The sequence below is a fragment of the Schistocerca nitens genome, chromosome 5 (genome assembly GCF_023898315.1).
Source record: "Schistocerca nitens isolate TAMUIC-IGC-003100 chromosome 5, iqSchNite1.1, whole genome shotgun sequence".
Lineage (NCBI taxonomy): Eukaryota > Metazoa > Arthropoda > Insecta > Orthoptera > Acrididae > Schistocerca > Schistocerca nitens.
Window position 1 is genome coordinate 98,383,019 of NC_064618.1, and position 19,237 is coordinate 98,402,255.

Below are 19,237 nucleotides of genomic sequence, written 5' to 3' on the forward strand. Positions count from 1 at the left end.
AACCAACGTCCCGGATGGTTTCATTGACGCCATTTATCACCCCATGGACGATTTAGGTGCTGATTCTGACAGGCAGTGTGTCTGAAATGTTTTCCCCGTCCACCCATAAGAAAACTGTGTGATTTCAACGATGGGCGTTGCGGCTGTGACTCCATCGCAGAGTCGTGAAAAACAGAGGTAAAATGTCGGTGAGAGAAGGTGTGACGTTCTTTCCATCGTGTGACACATCCACGGTGGTGATGGGCAGAACTTCTGAGCTCTGTTTTCTGCGCATGTGTCGACACTTTGCTGTCTGAAGTGTCACCGAATCCTAGGGTAACATCGTAGAGCACTACGCTTTTTCACCGTTACCGAGGAGAGTTGTAGGCACGTTTGACCCGAATTGCAAGCTTCTGCGTCGCAGTGGGAGGCAATTACGGGATTTCGAAGACGTGACGCTTTAATTGTGTTGTGCAATGTTGTGTATTCTCGTCATGAGGTCACTCATAAAACTACACCTGTTCGCGTGTGTTGTAATTCTGAACGTACTACTAAATACTGCTGGAGTTAATTTCTAAGTAATTTGATCTGGAGACATGTAATCTATCAGCCACAAACTGCACCAAATGCCGCCAGTTGTTTCCTGATTACTGTTGGCTTCACGGAGTTTGCAGGTTGGGTGTGGCAGCCTAGTGCGTAACAGAACACGTGTCGCTGCCAGCCGACTCAAGCCCTAACTCTGACATCGGCGCGCGCCTCCTCTTCTGTCGCAGGCTGCGGGGGCGGCGGCGAGGGCGGCGAGGGCGGCGGAGGCGGCGGGGGCTGCCGGGGGCCGAGCGACGGCCAGAGCGCGGGGCGTGCCGCTGCGGAGGTGAGTCGCCTCTTCCTCTCTCTCTGTTTCTGCTTGTCCTTGCCCCTTGGCATCTTCGTGCTACATCTTCAGCTTCACTTTTCGAATATTACACGTCTTCATCGCAGCACAATCATTTCTTCACACACTTATTGCATATTCGCAAGTTGAGGTGTCTGAAATTTTACTAGTCGTTATATAATTTGGCATGCAAAAAAATTTACGAAATATCAAGTGATGGAAAAATAGATGCAACGATAGATGGGTTAATTGGTCACGGCGTGTGGGGTGTTTACTGCTAGTGAAACATTTTACGCCGGAAGTCAAGGTGCGTCATCTTCGTTACTGGTGCAGGACAGTGACGCATGAAAGCAGTAGGAGAAAGTAATTTATTGTCCGATCATTTCGCGCTTGTAGTGTAGGGCACTTTAACTGAAGTATCTGTTGTGCTTGCAGTTTAAATACATCAGTCTGAATACCTGTAATCGGATAACGAATCGAACTCCTGGACTGAGTGTGATTTGAGAAATGTGGCCAACACTGCAACGAATAAAACTCTTTCTTTGTCGCCAGCGAGCAAGCACTTCAGTACACCAACTATATGAACTAGAATGAAAAACAATAATTTTAGTGATGGAAGTGTCGGAAATCAATCACAATTAGGTCTTGATGCCCAAAAAAGGGATAAAACAAATTCTTTATATTCAAACCGTAGAATTTGCTTCGTCATGCTGCTAGGTTTAAAAACAAAATTTAATAAAGATGAGAAAATGACCAAGTTGTATTCTCGAAGAAGCTTTAGAGACCCGACTGCATGACGAACTGATAAATGAGGGCAGCGGATTTCAGTTAACCAAGGCCTGAGACCCAGTCTTCAGCTTGACCCTGGCACAGGAGCAGTCCACGCAGAGATCCGCTCCCGTCACGACGACTGAAGAGGACGAAGAAGCGTTGTCACCACAAGAGCAGAGATCCGCGTCCGCGCATTACTAGAGGCCGAGAGGCGACAGACGCCGTGCTTCGTCCCTCTCACCCCCCCCCTAACACACAAGGTCTGCTCCGGAGGTGCTGACAGGTGATTGCGGGGCGGAGGGGGGGAGGGGGAGAGGGAACGAGTATATAAAGGCGGTAACTAACAGATTTATACCTTTGTAGTTGTGTTCCATCTTGCCTGCTACTTCAACTTCTACCGTTAGAGTGTAGTATGGGACATCGACACACCTTAATCGTATACACTAATGATGTCATTGTAGTGATGTTGTACGATAGAAAAATTTTACCCTTACACCTAGACAGTAAGACCGCTATCCAGCGGTGACTCTGTACCGCAGCCTACCACAAAATAAATAAATAAATATAAATGATAATATAAATGATACCAGTCACCGGGAACGTCTGAAGATGGCAACAAGTCGGCTTGCCGAAACATCCCGCCTTTAAGACGACGCCACCCGACTGAATATCAGAGAACTATTCAAAATATTCGAGATATATTTTGTTGAGACCCACCAAATGATCATTGTAATAAATCAGAATTCGAACGGAAAGACGTACGTGTTCTGTTTTCCCATTTGCTGTTCGAGAGTGAAATTTTAGAGAACTAGCTTGTTGGTGATTCGATGAACCCTTTGCCAGGCACTTAACTGTGAATTACAGAGCAGATATGTAGATCTATATGTAGATGTACCGACGTAGTCAATTGCAGGAACTGGTTCACAGCAGAGCTTACGATAAGGACACAGAAAATTAGGTAATACAGGAAAATATGTTTAAAGAAAACAGTTGGATTGTGTAAATTTACACACATATGGTGAACAATGACGATGTAATGAGGGATGCTGCAATCTCAATAAGTGAACAGGGGATTTCAGGCGTAACTGTTAGCGAATGTTGCTCTGGGACGTTCTGAAAACTGTAAAGTAACACCCCTGGTTAGTGATTTGGACTTCATTAAAAATGTGCAAGGACGCCCTCCAAAATAAAATGACAACGGGATACTTATGATTCCTATATGAGACACGAATTAAAAATTATTTTGATTTATTCCAATAAAATGATTGACAAAGGAATGACAACTTGTGCAACATTAATATTATTAAAACAAAATCATGGACAAAACAAATGGCAACCTGTAGCAACATTAATATAATAGGACACTGCCATACGTAACATAAGGGGGAGTGCGAAAGAGACTGATAATCGTAAATGTGATTTAATTATAATCGCAAAATGCGCAGTGATGGTCATGATGTTACTTGAAAACAGGAAATGCTACAAAAGGGAATAAGTCTCACATGTGGTTGGAGTTGAAAGAAAACTGCTGAGTGGTGATAAAATACGAGTCTTCAGAGTGAATCTGGAAGTAACTGCATTACCATAAAATGACTTTAAAGTCCCCAGACATCGTCTCGCACCTGCAGCTACCATAATACTGCTGCTGGAGGGTGAAGCGGCTGTAGGATCAGTCATTGGTGGAACCAATGACCGACGCCAGTGGCCAAGTGTAGTTTGTCCCACAATTTTTCTACTTCTTTAGCACACCAGCTCAGACAGAGCGGCAGCTTGCAGAGTCGACGGTGTAGCGAGGAAGGCTGGCGCCGGAGACCCTCGAACATGCAGTGACTTCTGACCAAATGTGAATCAAAAAGAAACCTCGCATTGCCGCATCTTGCCACTCTTTTTGAATTTTGGTTGGCTGGACCCCGGATCTTCCGACTACCAACCGATAAAACTGCTCCTTTTAAAACACCCCGTGGTCTAGGACAGCCGGCACGGTAGCTCAGCGTCTTCGGTCAGAGGGTTAGCTGCCCTCTGTAATAAAAAACTGACTGAATAGATCAATGATGAACTTGAACGGATGTCAACGGACGTCCGCCCCGAGCAAATGCAGCGAACAAGATGAGATTAACAAAAAAAATGGGAGGGTTGGGGGGGGGGGGGGGTGTAGCGTCTTTGATTCATAATCAAAACGTCTTCTGTCGCGGGTTCGATTCACCCCTGCTACTTAAAATTGAGTAATAATCAGCATTGGTGGCAGAAGACTTCCGGCATAAGAAGTCACCCTCATTCTGCCAACGGCCTTTACAAAGAGGGCGGAGGAGCAGACAGAGGTTCAGGGCACTCTCTTGTCCTAGGGATGGGAAACTGCCCCTAAAGGTGGAGAAATCAGCAATTATCAACAGCATGAGGGTGCATAAAGCAATGGAAACCACTGCATTAAAAAGACGTAACGTGTATTCACAGGACGTGTGGCCTGTAAGTGAAGAAGTGTCATGATCTCTGCCGGCCGGAGTGGCCGTGCGGTTCTTGGCGCTACAGTCTGGAGCCGAGCGCTCGCTACGGTCGCAGGTTCGAATCCTGCCTCGGGCATGGATGTGCGTGATGTCCTTAGGTTAGTTAGGTTTAAATAGTTCTAAGTTCTAGGCGACTGAAGACCTCAGAAGTTAAGTCGCATAGTGCTCAGAGCCATTTGAGCCATTTTTTTTTATCATGATCTCTCCATTGGCAAAAGATAACGGAATAGTCCCCCAGTCGGATCTCCGGGAGAGGACTGCCAAGGGGGAGGTTACCATGAGAAAAAGATTGAAAAATTCAATACTCAAAGAAGGATAACGTTCTACGAGTCGGAGCGTGGAATGTCGGAAGCTTGAACGTGGTAGGGGAACTAGAAAATCTGAAAAGGGAAATGCAAAGGCTCAGTCTAGATATAGTAGGGGTCAGTGAAGTGAAGTGGAAAGAAGACAAGGATTTCTGGTCAGATCAGTATAGGGTAATATCAACAGCAGCAGAAACTAGTGTAACAGGAGTAGGATTCGTTAGAATATCAAACTAGGGCAGAGAATGTATTTCTGTGAACAGTTCAGTGATAGTGTCGTTCTTATCAGAATCGACAGCAAACCAGCACTGACAACGATAGTTCAGGTTTACATGCCGACGTCACAAGCTGAAGAAGAGATAGAGGAAGTGTATGAGGATATTGAAAGGGGAATTCATTATGTAAAGGGGAATGAAAATCTAATAGTCATGGGGGACTGGAATGCAGTTGTAGTGGAAGGAGTACAAGAAAAGGTTACAGGAGAATATGTGCTTGGGACAAGGAATCAGAGAGGAGAAAGACTAATTGAGTTTTGTAACAAAAAAATTTCAGCTAGTAATAGCGAATACCCTGTTCAAGAATCACAAGAGGAGGAGGTATACTTGGAAAAGGCTGGTTGATACGGGAAGATTTCAGTTAGATTATATCATAGATTATATCATATTCCAAAATCAGATACTGGATTGTAAGGCGTACCCAGTTAGATTATATCATATTCCAAAATCAGATACTGAATGGTAAGGCGTACACAGGAGCAGATATAGACTCAGATCACAGCAGTGATGAAGAGTCGGTTGAAGTTTAAGACATTAGTCAGGAAGAATCGATATGCAAAGAAGTGGGATGCGGAAGTACTAAGGAATGACGAGATACGCTTGAAGATCTCTAAGGCTACTTGATACAGCAATAATGAATAGCTCAATAGGCAGTACTGTTGAAGAGGAATGGACATCCATAAAAATGGCGATAACGGAAGTTGGGAAGGAAAACATAGGTACAAAGAAGGTAACTGCGAAGAAATCATGGGTAACAGAAGAAATATTTCAATTGATCGCCGGCCGATGTGGCCGAGCGGTTCTGGGCGCTTCAGTGCGGAACCGCGCTGCTCCTACGGTCGTAGGTTGGAATTATGCGTCGGCCATGGATGCGTGTGATGTCCTTAGGTTAGTTAGGTTTAAGTAGTTCTAAGTCTAGGGGACTGATGACCTCAGGTGTTAAGTCCCATAGTGCTCAGAGCCATTTGAACTATTTTTTTTTCAATTGATCGATGAAAGGAGGAAGTACAAAAATGGTCCGGGAGACTCAGGAATACAGAGATACAAGTCGCTGAGGAATGAAATAAATAGAAAGTGCAGGGAAGCTAAGACGAAATAGGTGCAGGAAAAATGTGAAGACATAGAAAAAAGAAAAGTTTGTTTGAAAGACAGACTCGGCATACAGGAAAGTCAAAACAACCTTCGGTGGCATTAATAGCAAGGATGATAACATTAAGAGTGCAACGGGAACTCCACTGTTAAATGCAGAGGAGAGAGCAGGTAGGTGGAAAGAATACATTGAAAGCTTCTATGAGGGGGAAGATTTGTCTGATGTGATAGAAGAAGAATCAGGAGTCGATTTAGACGAGATAGGGGATTCAGTATTAGAATCAGAATTTAAAAGAGCTTTGGAGGACTTAAGGTCAAATAAGGTAGAAGGGATAGATAAAATTCCATCAGAATTTCTATAATGATTGGGGGGAAGTGGCAACAAAACGACTATTCACGTTGGTGTATAGTATGTATGAGTCTGGCGACATACCATCTGACTTTGGGAAGAGCATGAACCACACAATGCCGAAGACGGCAAGAGCTGACAAGTGCCACAATTATCGCACAATCAGCGTAACAGCTCATGCATCCAATATTCAAATGTGTTTGAATTCCGAAAGGACCAAACTGCTGATGTCATCGGTCCATAGACTTACACACTGCTTAAACTAACTTATGCTAGGAACAACACACACACCCATGGCCGAGGGAGGACTCGAGGCCGGCCGCGGTGGCCATGCGGTTCTAGGCGCTGTAGTCCGGAACCGCGCGACTGCTACGGTCGCAGGTTCGAATCCTGCCTCGGGCATGGATGTGTGTGATGTCCTTAGGTTAGTTAGGTTTAAGTACTAAGTTCTAGGCGACTGAAGACCTCAGATGTTAAGTCCCATAGTGCTCAGAGCCATTTTTTTGAGGACTCGAACCTCCGGCAGGAGAGGCTGCGCAGCCCGTTACATGGCGCCTCAAATCGCGCAGCAGGTTGCTTACAAGAATATAATACAGAAGAATGGAAAAGAAAATTGAGGAAACGCAAAATGACGGTCAGTCTGGCTTTAGAAAAAGTAAGGCCACGAGAGAGGCAATTCTGACGTTGCGGTTAATAATGGAAGCATGACTAAAGAAAAATCAAGACACGTCATAGGATTTGTCGACCTGGAAAAAGCGTCCGACAATGTATAATGGTGCAAGGTGTTCGAAATTCTGAAAAAAGTAGGGGTGAGCTATAGGGAGAGACGGGTCATATACAATATGAACTACAACCAAGAGTTGTAAAATGTTTTCACGAGGAGTCTGCTCCATTGGAGACGGTATATGTGTTTGTACATGAGATGGCCAGACGTCGTAGGGTGGTACCACAGAGAGATGACCCTCGGCCCTCCCTCATCAATCCTTCTGCGAACTGTAAGGGGTGGTCGACACTACTGCCCCTTCCACGTACCTTATCACCGCTCAGAATGCTTTCAACGTTTTCCTGGTTGTACAAGGCGTGCAAATTCCAATTAATAACAAAAGAATAGTGGCGTTATGTTAGTGATTTACCGACAATCACTACTACTGCTGTTTATCACATCCCATGGTGTCGATTAAATATTACGATTAAGTGGATCTTTGATTATGAGTTTGCGTACGTTAAGTGACTGTTTCTGGAAACACGGTCTCAAATCTTTACAAAATTACAAAGGTTTTCCAAGCTAATCACGCAGAATGGACCTAAAATGATCAGAAAATTTCAAACAAGTTTATTAACAATTGACCCACGAACGTTGGCGGAGTTTCTGTTTATTCACGGAATGAGATACTCTGTACAACCCTACATACCTCTTGGGAGAATATGTTTGAAATCGAGAACACACATCGCAGACTTGATCGTCGCCGTCTATTGTATGTATATATTGCCAAGAAAATCTTTAGCCATGGGCAGAAAACGCCCTGAAGGACACACTAGAGGCAACTTCCTACAAAAACATATATTAGACTCAAGCGCCAAAGAAAGTGGTATAGGCATGCAGAATAGTTCAACGTGACAAAGTGCAACCCCTTCCGCAAATTGCTACAAATTTCAGTGTTGGGTCATCAACAAGTGTCAGCGTGCGAATCATTCAAAGAAACATCATCGATATGGGCTTTTGGAGCCGAAGGCCCACACGTATAACCTTGAAGACTGCACGACAGTTCTTTACGCTTTGTCTGGGCCCGTCAACACAGACTTCGATGATTGGTAACATGTTGCCTGGTCGGACGAGTCTCGTTTCAAATTGAACCGAGCGGATGAAAGTGTACGGGTATGGAGACAACCTCATAAATCCATGGACCCAGCATGTCAGCAGGGAACTGTTCAAGATGGTGGAGGCTCTGTAGTGGTGTGGGGCGTGTGCAGTTGGAGTGATATGGGTCCCCTGATACGTTTAGATACGACTCTGACACGTGACAAATACGTAAGCATCCTGTCTAATCACCTGCACCCATTCATGTCCGTTACGCATTCCGACGGACTTGGTTAGGAGGACAATGCGACACCCCACACGCAAAGATTTGCTGCAGAGTGTCTCCAGGAACACTCTTCTGAGCTTAAGCTCTTCCGATGGCAACCAATCTCCCCAGACATAAACGTTATTGAACGTATATGGGATGCCTTGCAACGTGCTATTCAGAAGACATGTCCATCACCTCGTAATCTTACGAATTTATGGACATTCCTGTTGGATTCATGGTGACAGTTCCCTCCAGCACTACTTCAGACATTAGTCGAGTCCATACCACGTCGTGTTGTGGTACTTTGGTGTGCTCGCGGGGGTCCTACACGATATTACATGTAGGCAGATATACCAGTTGTAGCTTAGGTTGAAATGGCTCTGAGCACTATGGGACTCAACTGCTGAGGTCATTAGTCCCCTAGAACTTAGAACTAGTTAAACCTAACTAACCTAAGGACATCACAAACATCCATGCCCGAGGCAGGATTCGAACCTGCGACCGTAGCGGTCTTGCGGTTCCAGACTGCAGCGCCTTTAACCGCACGGCCACTTCGGCCGGCAGTTGTAGCTTAGGAATTGGGATGAGGGGTACACTTAGGGTGGAAGGTCAAGGCACCTGTAATGTCACTCCTTAAACAACTACTACCAGGTTAATTGTTTATTTAAAACAGGTAAGAGACAATAAACGTGGGCATCGTTTTATAAAATATTACAGATATCTTGCTTCTCAAGCAAGACAGCAGATAACAATTACCAACAGACTTAAAGAGATGACCCACAGAGATTTCAAATAAATTACAGTGTGAAGCTGATTTAAAAAAATGGTACAAATTTTTTTTAGAAAAAAATTTACAATATGAAGGTAATTTATCAAAAGCTTCAGTTCGTTTAGAACCCCCAAAAACCCAACCAGCACAACACGTGACTATAATAACAATTCATATTCAACGAATGTAAAAACCCCCTTTTTTTTTTAAAGAAAAAAACAAACAACACATGAAATAGGTTATATTTATCAAACGGGCAGTGACGCCAGGCTGACCTGGGCAAAAGGTGTCTTAACTTAAAATGCCGGAAGCAGCAGTCCAGCTGTCCAAACAACACCTAAACGTCGGGACTGAACCGGGAGTCACTCCCCATTAGACGGCACGCCACAGCTTCTGTGCACCGAAGCGGGACGTGGCGCCGCACCCACGCACCCCAACCTGCAGAAACTGGAACACAAACAGAGCGCAGAGGACACGGCAGACACCAACCAAACATCAATCATTATACGTTAATAAATCGATATAATACACAAACCAATTACTGTTGAGTGAGTGCATTCAATAAGTGCACGTTTATAAGAAAGTAAATATAAATGAGTAGCTTTACCAAATACAAGTTTTACTAATAAAAGAATAACTGGTTACAATTATTTTTTTTTGCAGAAATATACCAGCGGCGTCGCTTGATGGCAATAAACCCAAAATCACACACACGCCTTCGTGCTAATCTGCCTTTTAATAGTCATCCAACCAGCGGATTTTAAAGCAAATAGTAACTGCTGGTCTGCATAGGTCTTACAGACTCTACCGGCTGCCAACCGACCAACAAGTACACTCGCTGCAACGCAAATCGTTTGACGAAACGAAGGCACCAAAACCATTTACATGTACGATGGAGAGCGTTGTTCGAGATGGTCTCGAGGGATGGGTCTCTCCGAGAAAACAGGCACCGAAGCAATGCGACGAGCAGCTCCCGAAGTTGACATCAGACGGCCCATCACCGTCTTGCAAGGTAGACTGCCGCGCCACCGCTGCCAGAGCCCGCGTGTTTGCTCCGTCTCTCCCCTCAAGCATGTCCTAGCGCCTCGTAGCGAGTGCGACGACCAACTCCCCTACCGCAAATACCCGCCGCCAGATCACAACAGGGGCAAAGATCGTAGTACAGCCGGGTAATCGATAGTACTGCCAAAGAGCTGGTGTGCCAGAAAAGGCGCACCACGGCTCACCAGTTTCATTGGCTCTTTTGTGTAGGTCTGGGCCGGCAGTAGCTAGTGATTAAGCAAAAGCTCTTTATGTGTGAATGATCTCAAAATCCTCCAGTTTGGTATTTGTACAGGCAATACAGAGACCGAAATATTCCTCTCAACAGGAATCCTTGGACCACCCCTGCTATCCATGTTGTCTTTTCTTGTAACATTGTCTGTAGGAACACCATTTTTGAAGTAGATTAAGCCATGAGTGCTGTAACAGTTATTTAAATCCTGTAGAATTCTTGAAACATACTTTCTTCATCGGATACTGCCGAACCTGAACCCCACTGTAAAAATTCATATAGCCCGTTTTGTAATGTACTTTATGCTATTTCTGATTTTTCACAGTTGTATATTTTCGCCTCCCGTTGACTTTCTTTGTTCATTTGTAGCGAATAATAAACTGAAAATATTAAACTGTGATCACTTATACCTTGAGTTTTAGCGACGTTTACCCTATAAGGTGAAGGATTATGTGGGTTTCATACTGTTGGCTGTACGATTCGCCGAAAATGATCGCGAGTTGAGCGACGTGCACTGCAGTTACAGTTCACGCAAACAGCCGCGCGGGATTAGCCGAGCGGTCTCAGGCGCTGCAGTCAGGGACTGTGTGGCTGCTCCCGGCGGAGGTTCGAGTCCTCCCTCGGCCGTGGGTGTGTGTGTTTGTCCTTAGAATAATTTAGGTTAAGTAGTGTGTAAGCTTAGGGACTGATGACCTTAGCAGTTAAGTCCCAAAAGATTTCACACACAGTTGAACAGTTCACGCAAACAAGACGTGAACACCGTAAACAAGATGCGCAGTACATCCCGCTCACTCGATCGCCAGCGTCGTTCCTGTTGCCATCGAGTCAAGTGGAGCGTTTTATCAGGACTCTGGAAGAACACATTCGAAGTTGGAGATATCAATAGTCCAAAGCAAGTAAAAGGGAAAAGTTCTTCATAGTCAAACACCGAGGTAGTCGCAGGTATCTACCACTTTATGAAGAAAGAAGCTGTGTTAGCTGTTCCATTCAAACTAAAATCCACATTGAAACGAGTGGCCGGAGCTATCGTTCCCTCCCTTTCAGCGAATCCAGACCGAACTAAAAAGACTAGATAGGTGAATCATCAACACCTCATAAGAAAAGGCACATAGGATCTTGGTTAGACCAATTCAGACAATTTAAATGCGCAAGTCAGTCACTGTGTTGTGAAATAATTTCTATATTAAAGTGAAAGAAGACCCAGGTCAAACGCAAGTTCATAAAAATTATAGATTTCAATAAATTTTTGAAGGATGTACAAAGACACTTCGTGTAATCTGTCGCACTGTAGGTTTTAGATGGAACAAGACGGCGAATGAACGAAAAGTTCTCCAGGAACAAAGTAGTCTCAGGGTAAAACATATTGCTCCCTTAAAAATGATGCGACATTACTGACTCGAGTGTCGTCCAACAGTCTATATAGACGAGACATATGTTCGCACTTGTCTCACAGCATCGTAAGGATGGAATGATAGTCTGTTGGAACCTGTCTCGAAAAGAAACACAATTATCACCACCCATGGTGGCGCGGGAGACGATTTTGCAAGGAATGGCTACGTAAGATTTAAATCTGGCCAGAAAACATGGAATTTTCACAATGATATGGACTACTCAAATTATGAAAGTGGTAAGGGGAAGGTTAGTACCTCACCTAACACTTCATTTTGTCCTCGTGATAGATAAGACGCCACTTGCCCAGTAAGAAACTGCTTAGTGCTTCAGCTTCAAACTCCGCGAGGGCAGAATTGATGTCCTGGTTAACAGTAAAGGAAATTTCTTTCTACAGGGACATGCTGTGACCTCAGTTGTATTCACTGTTCAAAATGAACAAACCACGCCATATCACTTATAAAATAAGACAGTATTTTAACCGAACATGGTTATATTGTGTTACAATTTCCTCTACGCCACCCAGAATTGAATACTTTACAGCTGACAAGGCAAGAGCCTAGAACGGCGTTTCTAAACGTAATCTGACATTCAGAATTGACACGTTATCAACGTATAACCCTAACACTACTATTGTAATTTAGTATGCTTTTACCTAAATAACAAAAACCCTGTCTCTATGTTGCCACGTATGACCCTCTTGCTAAATTTAGTTCAGTTTTCAAATAAAGTACATTATCAGAGGATAGTCCTGTTAATAGGAAAAGATAATCAATAGAGTTAGCCTTTCAACAGGATTTGCCCGTGTGTTGTGTCTCATGGATAAGTAAATCAGACTATTCAATTCTTTTCCTAAGAACTTACCCAACGGTTAGAAAGAAACGCAGTATGAATAGTATTATTTTAAAGCTAGGACAACTCAGTTCCAAGTTCATTTAGTGGTTTAAAATATGTACTAACGGTCGCCAGCCCATCCAGGCAATGAAACGGCGAAGTATTAAAAAAGCAGAAGTATGAATTTTGCTTACTTTCTTGCTACTGTTTACGCTGCGTCTTCAAATAAATACTACTACACGTAAACAATGTTGGAGCAGACACTGTAATTACTTGACTACTACACCCTTATACATTAGGTTTTCAAAAGAGAGAAAGCCCTGTAGATAACTTCAAGGAAGCTAAAAAAAAATTAGGCCTGGAGGAACATTTAGAAAAGCACTTTCCATAAGCAACAAACTTAAATACTAAAATGCTTAGATACATAAGCACACACTTTTTATACTGAACATTTCACTTCAAGAAAACCTCTTTCTTACTGGAATTTACTTTCAAAAGCTACCACTCTTTGAACTAACTCTGTATAATCATTTAACAGATTCTAGTAACTTTGCTTGACTCTGACTGACTTTAACGTAAGCAAACGTTTACTATAACAGTTTGCAATAGTTAAAAAAAATTTTAAAACAAAAATAGTTAGACTTTATTTCTCTGTAATCTACTAAAGCATAGACGTGTTATTACTTTAACTAAAATTTTCATTACGCCTTTCAGTGAAACAAATAAGACTATCTTTCTTTAACTATTTCTCAAGATGAAAATATTTAAGGACTCTTTAACTTTATGATGTAGAATTACATTTAAATTCACTCTATTCAATTTACACTCTTCCACTACTGAGACGTTATTTCATTACTGCAGGATTTAGTCCCTCAGACATATATCTCATTATTTACACAAAAATAATTTAAATGGTGCCTCTTTATATTAACTTGGCACTTCATAAGTCTTTAAAACAGGAGATAAATCAAACACCAGGAAGGAACCCTATATAGGTGTATGATTAGGATGAAATGACAGGGTGAACCAGTTTCTTTAAAGTTCAAGAATGATTATTCACTAATAAAACACAGTTTAAATTAATAGTTCACGCTGTACAAAAGTAAAATAAAAAAATCTTATCTGGAGGCTGTAGGCTTGTGTGTGACGAACAATAATGGCGGCTACAACAACACAGTACGGCCTGCAAGTATCTTACTGTAGGTCTATAGGCTTAATTTCTCTTCTTGGCGTCGTTCAATTTTAGCTACAGCTGCCTAACAACTCGCAGGTATGCCGTAAGCCGTTTGCAGCCTTCGTCCGAGCCATCTGTGTGCAAATTTCTTTAAATATACAGAAAATATAGTACCAACATACGAAAATCTTAAAGCAAAAAATTATAAAAAATTTAGATGAATCATAAACAAGTAGAGTTATAAACACTTATAGATAACAAATTGCTTTCTTAACGAAAGAAGACTGGAAGAAACACTGTGAGAACATAAGTAAAATTGAAGAGCAGTACAATTCAAGTGAAGATTTACCGGACCAAAAGCTGTAGATGATCATAAATGTGGGAATGGTAGTAATAGTCGTAGTGACTGAAGCAATATTGATTGCACAAGTAAACTTGAAAATGGATCAACTGATATGGCAACAGCAAGAAACGTAGGGTGGAGCGTTTTCTAAATATGTTTTGTGTTTGTGTATGTGTGTTTATGTGTGTGTGGAAACAGTGACAATGAGATATCCATGGTATTGTGTCAAACGACGAACTCTATTATTTGTAGGGCGCAATTGTGTCTACAATTAAAGAACTGCAAGCTTCTTAATAGTGACGCTACTGTTCACGACCAAATCGTAAGTTTCACATGGCTATGTTTGTAAAATTACATTTTCTTATCGACGCTCGTGCAGCCTCTGACCCCTGACACTGCTGTACCACTTCCCCTCCCTTGCGCTTCCTTCTCTGCGCATGCGAATGGCCTCATCTGTTTGCATGAAGTGTACTGGCTTGCCGAGTTTCCGTGTTTATTTTCGTGATGCGCCGTCGTGTGAAATAGGTTGATCTCAGCCACGGCTGTTGGCTTACGTTCACTTCCTGGTGTGCGTCCGCGGTTCTCTTCCCTTATTTTTGTTCGCTACAGCCGCATTATTCAAAGTATTCATAGTATTCTGTCTTTCTGATTGTTAATGCTATAGTGACGTAACTGTATGAATTTAATTTTTATAGTATTGTGTCGTTATGAACGTTATGCTGCAGTGACGTAGCTGCATGAATTTACTTTTTTACATGCTCTGATATACACTGAAGAAACCAGGTAATTGACATCATGAATCCTGCAGGGCTGCCATAAATCCATAAGAGTACGAGAGGTTGGGTATCTTCTGAACAGCACGTTGCAAGGCATCCCAGATATGCCCAATAACGGGAGTTTGGTGGCCAGCGGAGGTGTTTAAACTCATAAGTATGTTCTTGGAGCCGCTCTGCAGCAATTATGGACGTATGGGGTGTCGCACTGTCTGCTGCAATTCCCCAAGTCCGTCGGAATACATAAAGGACATGAATGGACGCAGGTGATCAGACAGGATGCTTACGTATTTGTCACGTGTCAGGGTCGTATCTAAATGTATCAGAGGATCCATATCACTGCAACTGCACACGCCCCACACAATTACAGAGCCTCCACCAACTTGAACAGTCCCCTGCTCACATGCAAGGTCCATGGATTCATGAGGTTGTCACCATACCCGTACAAGTCCATCTGCTCGATACAATTTCAAATGAGACACACCCGACCAGGAAAGATGACTCCAGTCATCAACAGTCCAATGTTGGTGTTGTGGGGCCCAGGCGAGACGTAAGGCTTTGTGTCGTGCAGTTGTGAAGGGTACACGAGTGGGCCTACGGCTCCGAAAGCCAATGACGATGATGTTTCGTTGAATGATTTGTACGCTGACACTTGATGACAGCCCAGCATTGAAATCTGCAACAACTTGCGGATGGGTTGCACTTCTGTCACGTTGAACGATTCTCTTCAGTCGTCGTTGGTCCCGTTCTTGCAGTATCTTTTTCCGGCCACAGCGATGTCGGAGATTTGATGTTTTACCGAATTCTTGATGTTGTGTACATAGTTCCGCGTAGTCAGCGCGTACACAACTTTCCCACTAGAGCGCCCCCTGCTAAGCACAACAGCGCAGGCGCAGCGCTCGTCTGTCTCCGCACTACGAGATGGCGCTGCCTTAGAGACGGACCAAATTCTGCTTCCAACGATCCGTGTATTAATATGTAACGCAGCCAGTGAGATTGCTGCTAACATAGAACCTTTTCTCCTCACAGATCACACTCGTGCAGTGATACCTGAATGCGCGAGGTATTATAACGAGTGTAGAGACCTCCAATTAGTCAGTCTGCATTTATCTGCACCTGCCTGTACCAGTCTGCATTAGTCTGTACTAGTCTATAGTCAAGTTTCAGTCTTCACCTAGTAAGATTATCATATTCCTGTACATAGCCATGAAGATAAATGTATAGACACTTTGTGAAGTATCAGAGATATGTGAGAATAAGATTAACGTACCAAGACCAAAGGAACTTCAGATTGTCAATTGTAAATAACATCCAGAATCAAGTTACGTAATGTTTATGCTTGTTATTATTTTAATAAATGTGTGTGAGAATTAATCAAGTTCTGTTTAAAGTTGGTACCGTCAATCTGCTTCTCTAAGCGTGCAAGTGGCATTTCTATCGTCTGACCTAACGGCAGAAGATAAACACGCCACGATAAGACCACGAGACATATTGATGACACACGCCTACTTCGTTAGACCGACAAGTCAAATAATCTGATGGTGTGTATACCGAAGGTCTTGCAGTACGCACACCACACTAGATATCCACTGTACACTCGTGAAACGGTCGCACAGGAAAATCCCCACTTCACAGCTATCTCGGAGATGCTGTGTCCCATCTCTCGTTCAAACTCACTTAAATCTTGGTAACGTGCAGCAACCGAACGAACAATTGCGCCAGACACTTGTTGTCTTGTACAGCCGTTGCCGAACGCAGCGCCGTATTCTGCCTGTTTACATAGCTCTGTATTTGAATACGAGTTCCTGTATCAGTTTTGTTGGCGCTTCAGTGTATAATCCTAGGCAGAAGGGGGAGAAGTGTTTCTAGCCAGACATAGCCACTGTACCTGGTATGCGGTGACTTTAATCCACATAATTCGACATTTATGAACCAAAATATTGTGATTACTCGATTAGTAGCATGATCGTCTGCCTTTGAAGCACATTACAGCACTGATTCTGCGTCTACGCATTTACCGCGCAGTTCCTATAAATGACCGCCCGATTACGTACCCCATGTATTCCATTGGGTTCAGATGAAGCAAATTTGGTAGCGATCAACGTGAGTTCACTGTGATGCTGCTCAAACCACTGCAGCACGATTATGGCTTTGTGGCACCGACAGTTATCCTGCTAGAATACGCCAGCGTCGTCAGTGAAGAAATCAAGCAAAAGGGATGCATCCAGGCTGAAATCCACAGCTTTCACGGTGACTACGATTACTACCACAGATCCCATGGGCACTCACATGAACGTCCCACATTGCGCAACACAGCGTCCATCGGCCTGGCAAGGTGCATGTTTCGAATGGTTTTTTGCCTGGTCGATGGCCCGTATATGACTATGAAAAATGATCCAACAGCAATCACGATTCATTCGACCAGGCGACGCGTTTCTATTGTTCCACTGTCCAATCTCGATGATCTCGTGGTCACAGCAATCGTAATCGACAAATGTCGCTGGGTCAACCTGGCAGCGCGTAGGGTTCGGCTGCTGCAGAGCCACATGTTCAGCAACGTGTGCTGCACAGTGTGCTCCGAAACGCTTGTGTTTGCACCAGTGTTGAGCATCTGCCACAGATCACCGCCTACCCTGCTTTACAGAGCGGAAAAGGCTCCGACATTCACCTACTGTGGCGAGGTGTGGATGTCCAACATCCTGTCACCTACTCGTGGTTTTGTGCTGCTTCAACCGCTTTCCGTATGTGATCATGATAGTAGTTCGGGAACAGCCTACCAGCTTCGCCGTTTTCGACATTCTCGGTCTAAGGCGCCGAGCCGTAACAATCTCCGCTTCGACAAAGTCACTTACGTCTGTGGATTTCCACATTTTCAGCCCATGTAGTCGCTAGAATAAATTACCTATTCGTCTCTGGTCAGCTTAACTTTCCTTAAAGCGTCACGTTCCCAGTACGCGACTAGGCAGCATTCGATCTCTCGATGGGCAGTTGTCACAAAGTTTTGTTTATCACTGTACGGTGGAGGGGGGGGGGGGGGGGGGGGAAGTTCCAGTCGTACATAGGAGATAACTGGAAGAGATAATTGGAGACCATTCTACCTAATGACGGAAAACCCACCATATCTACACTGAATGATAGGTGTTTAAGTGCAGACATTATGCTTGTTAGTACCTAAATATGTACTCACTTCAGCGTCTTAGTTTTTTTTTTCTGTGCGTTTAAGAGTCTTCCCGCAAACACGTCACATAATAACTACCCGATGTTTTCTACAGAGTCGTAGTTGCACCAATAACTGGTCTACGCCCGTCAGTATAGATTAACCGTTTTGTGTCCACGCGTCCACACTTCAACACCTGACCTGCCGCCCACGAAAAAATAAAGCATTAATGGCTTGCTCTTGCCACGTGTACTTGGAGGTACTAACTGTACTAAAAACATACTACACTTAATAGCTATAATTATTGGTCTGCAAGGGAAATAAATACTGATTTTATGTTGTTTACTACACTGTCCTCAATCACTTAGATCCCCCACACCCTATATAATACAGAGCACTGAGGCGGTAGAAGTGGCTACCTTAGCCCAATGGAAAGCTCATAATCGCATATTGGGGTCAAATCATCTCTCATCTAAATTAAAGTACAAATAACTGCAGCAGTACAGATAAGTGGGAAATGAAGAGCAACAGAAGCGCAATGGAAACAACCCAAGACAAGCACGCAGCACCTAATTTATGAGCTCGTAACATGTCACGAGGCTGCTCACGAAACTTTCCCCGTCAAGAAATTATCGAAGAAAGCAAAGGAAAATCCAAACAGTTCCTGGGGTGCAGTATGTTCGAGAACTGTAGTGCCAAGAAGAAAAAAGTATTGAGAGAATATAGTGAAAAACGGCCACTCATTAAATTCTTACAATGCGAGAAAATAAATTCCTAAGTCAAGCTTGTGTTGGAAACAAAACGAACGGCATTAATAGTTACTAACGCCACAGATATATGGAGACGTATTAAGGATCTTCGGCGTACGAATGAAGGAACAGTCAATTTTAAAATGGTGGATGGATCGCTCACAGACACATTACTAGATAAAGTAGCGCTTTTTTCGGTATCTTCGTAACCACTGAGTGCTCCATTGGAAGGGTAAAACCACTTTTTCTGCTCGTTGTTTGCAAAGAAAGAAAATTTGATTGCCACAGTTCTCACAGCGAATGCTTCGTCACAAGTGGACTATACTTGTTACACAATCCTCAGGAGTTCGTTAGAAATCCAAAAAGAATGTCTGCTCGGATTTTGTAATACAACACCGTCATGCGACTCATTTCCCGAAGACCTGTTCTGAAATGTGGGAAGAATCTTGCGTCTGCCATCGATCCCCTATAGAATCATACGATCGCGCTGTGCATTACGAAATCTTTCGCACGATTCATAAAAAAATGTACTTGAGTGGTATCTCGGAATAACAACATACTGCCAGCAAATCA

The 19,237-nt window shown here is 43.4% G+C and overlaps 1 protein-coding gene across 2 annotated transcripts in view; it reads left to right on the forward strand.

Moving 5' to 3' along the window:
• LOC126260076 (inositol 1,4,5-triphosphate receptor associated 2-like) overlaps positions 1–19,237 on the forward strand; it is a 720,512-nt gene that overhangs the window by 401,598 nt on the left and 299,677 nt on the right. For both annotated transcript variants that reach the window (XM_049957280.1, XM_049957281.1), the window contains exon 4: positions 753–850. In XM_049957280.1, coding sequence (XP_049813237.1) covers positions 753–850 — 98 coding nt within the window. The remainder of the gene's footprint in view (positions 1–752; positions 851–19,237) is intronic.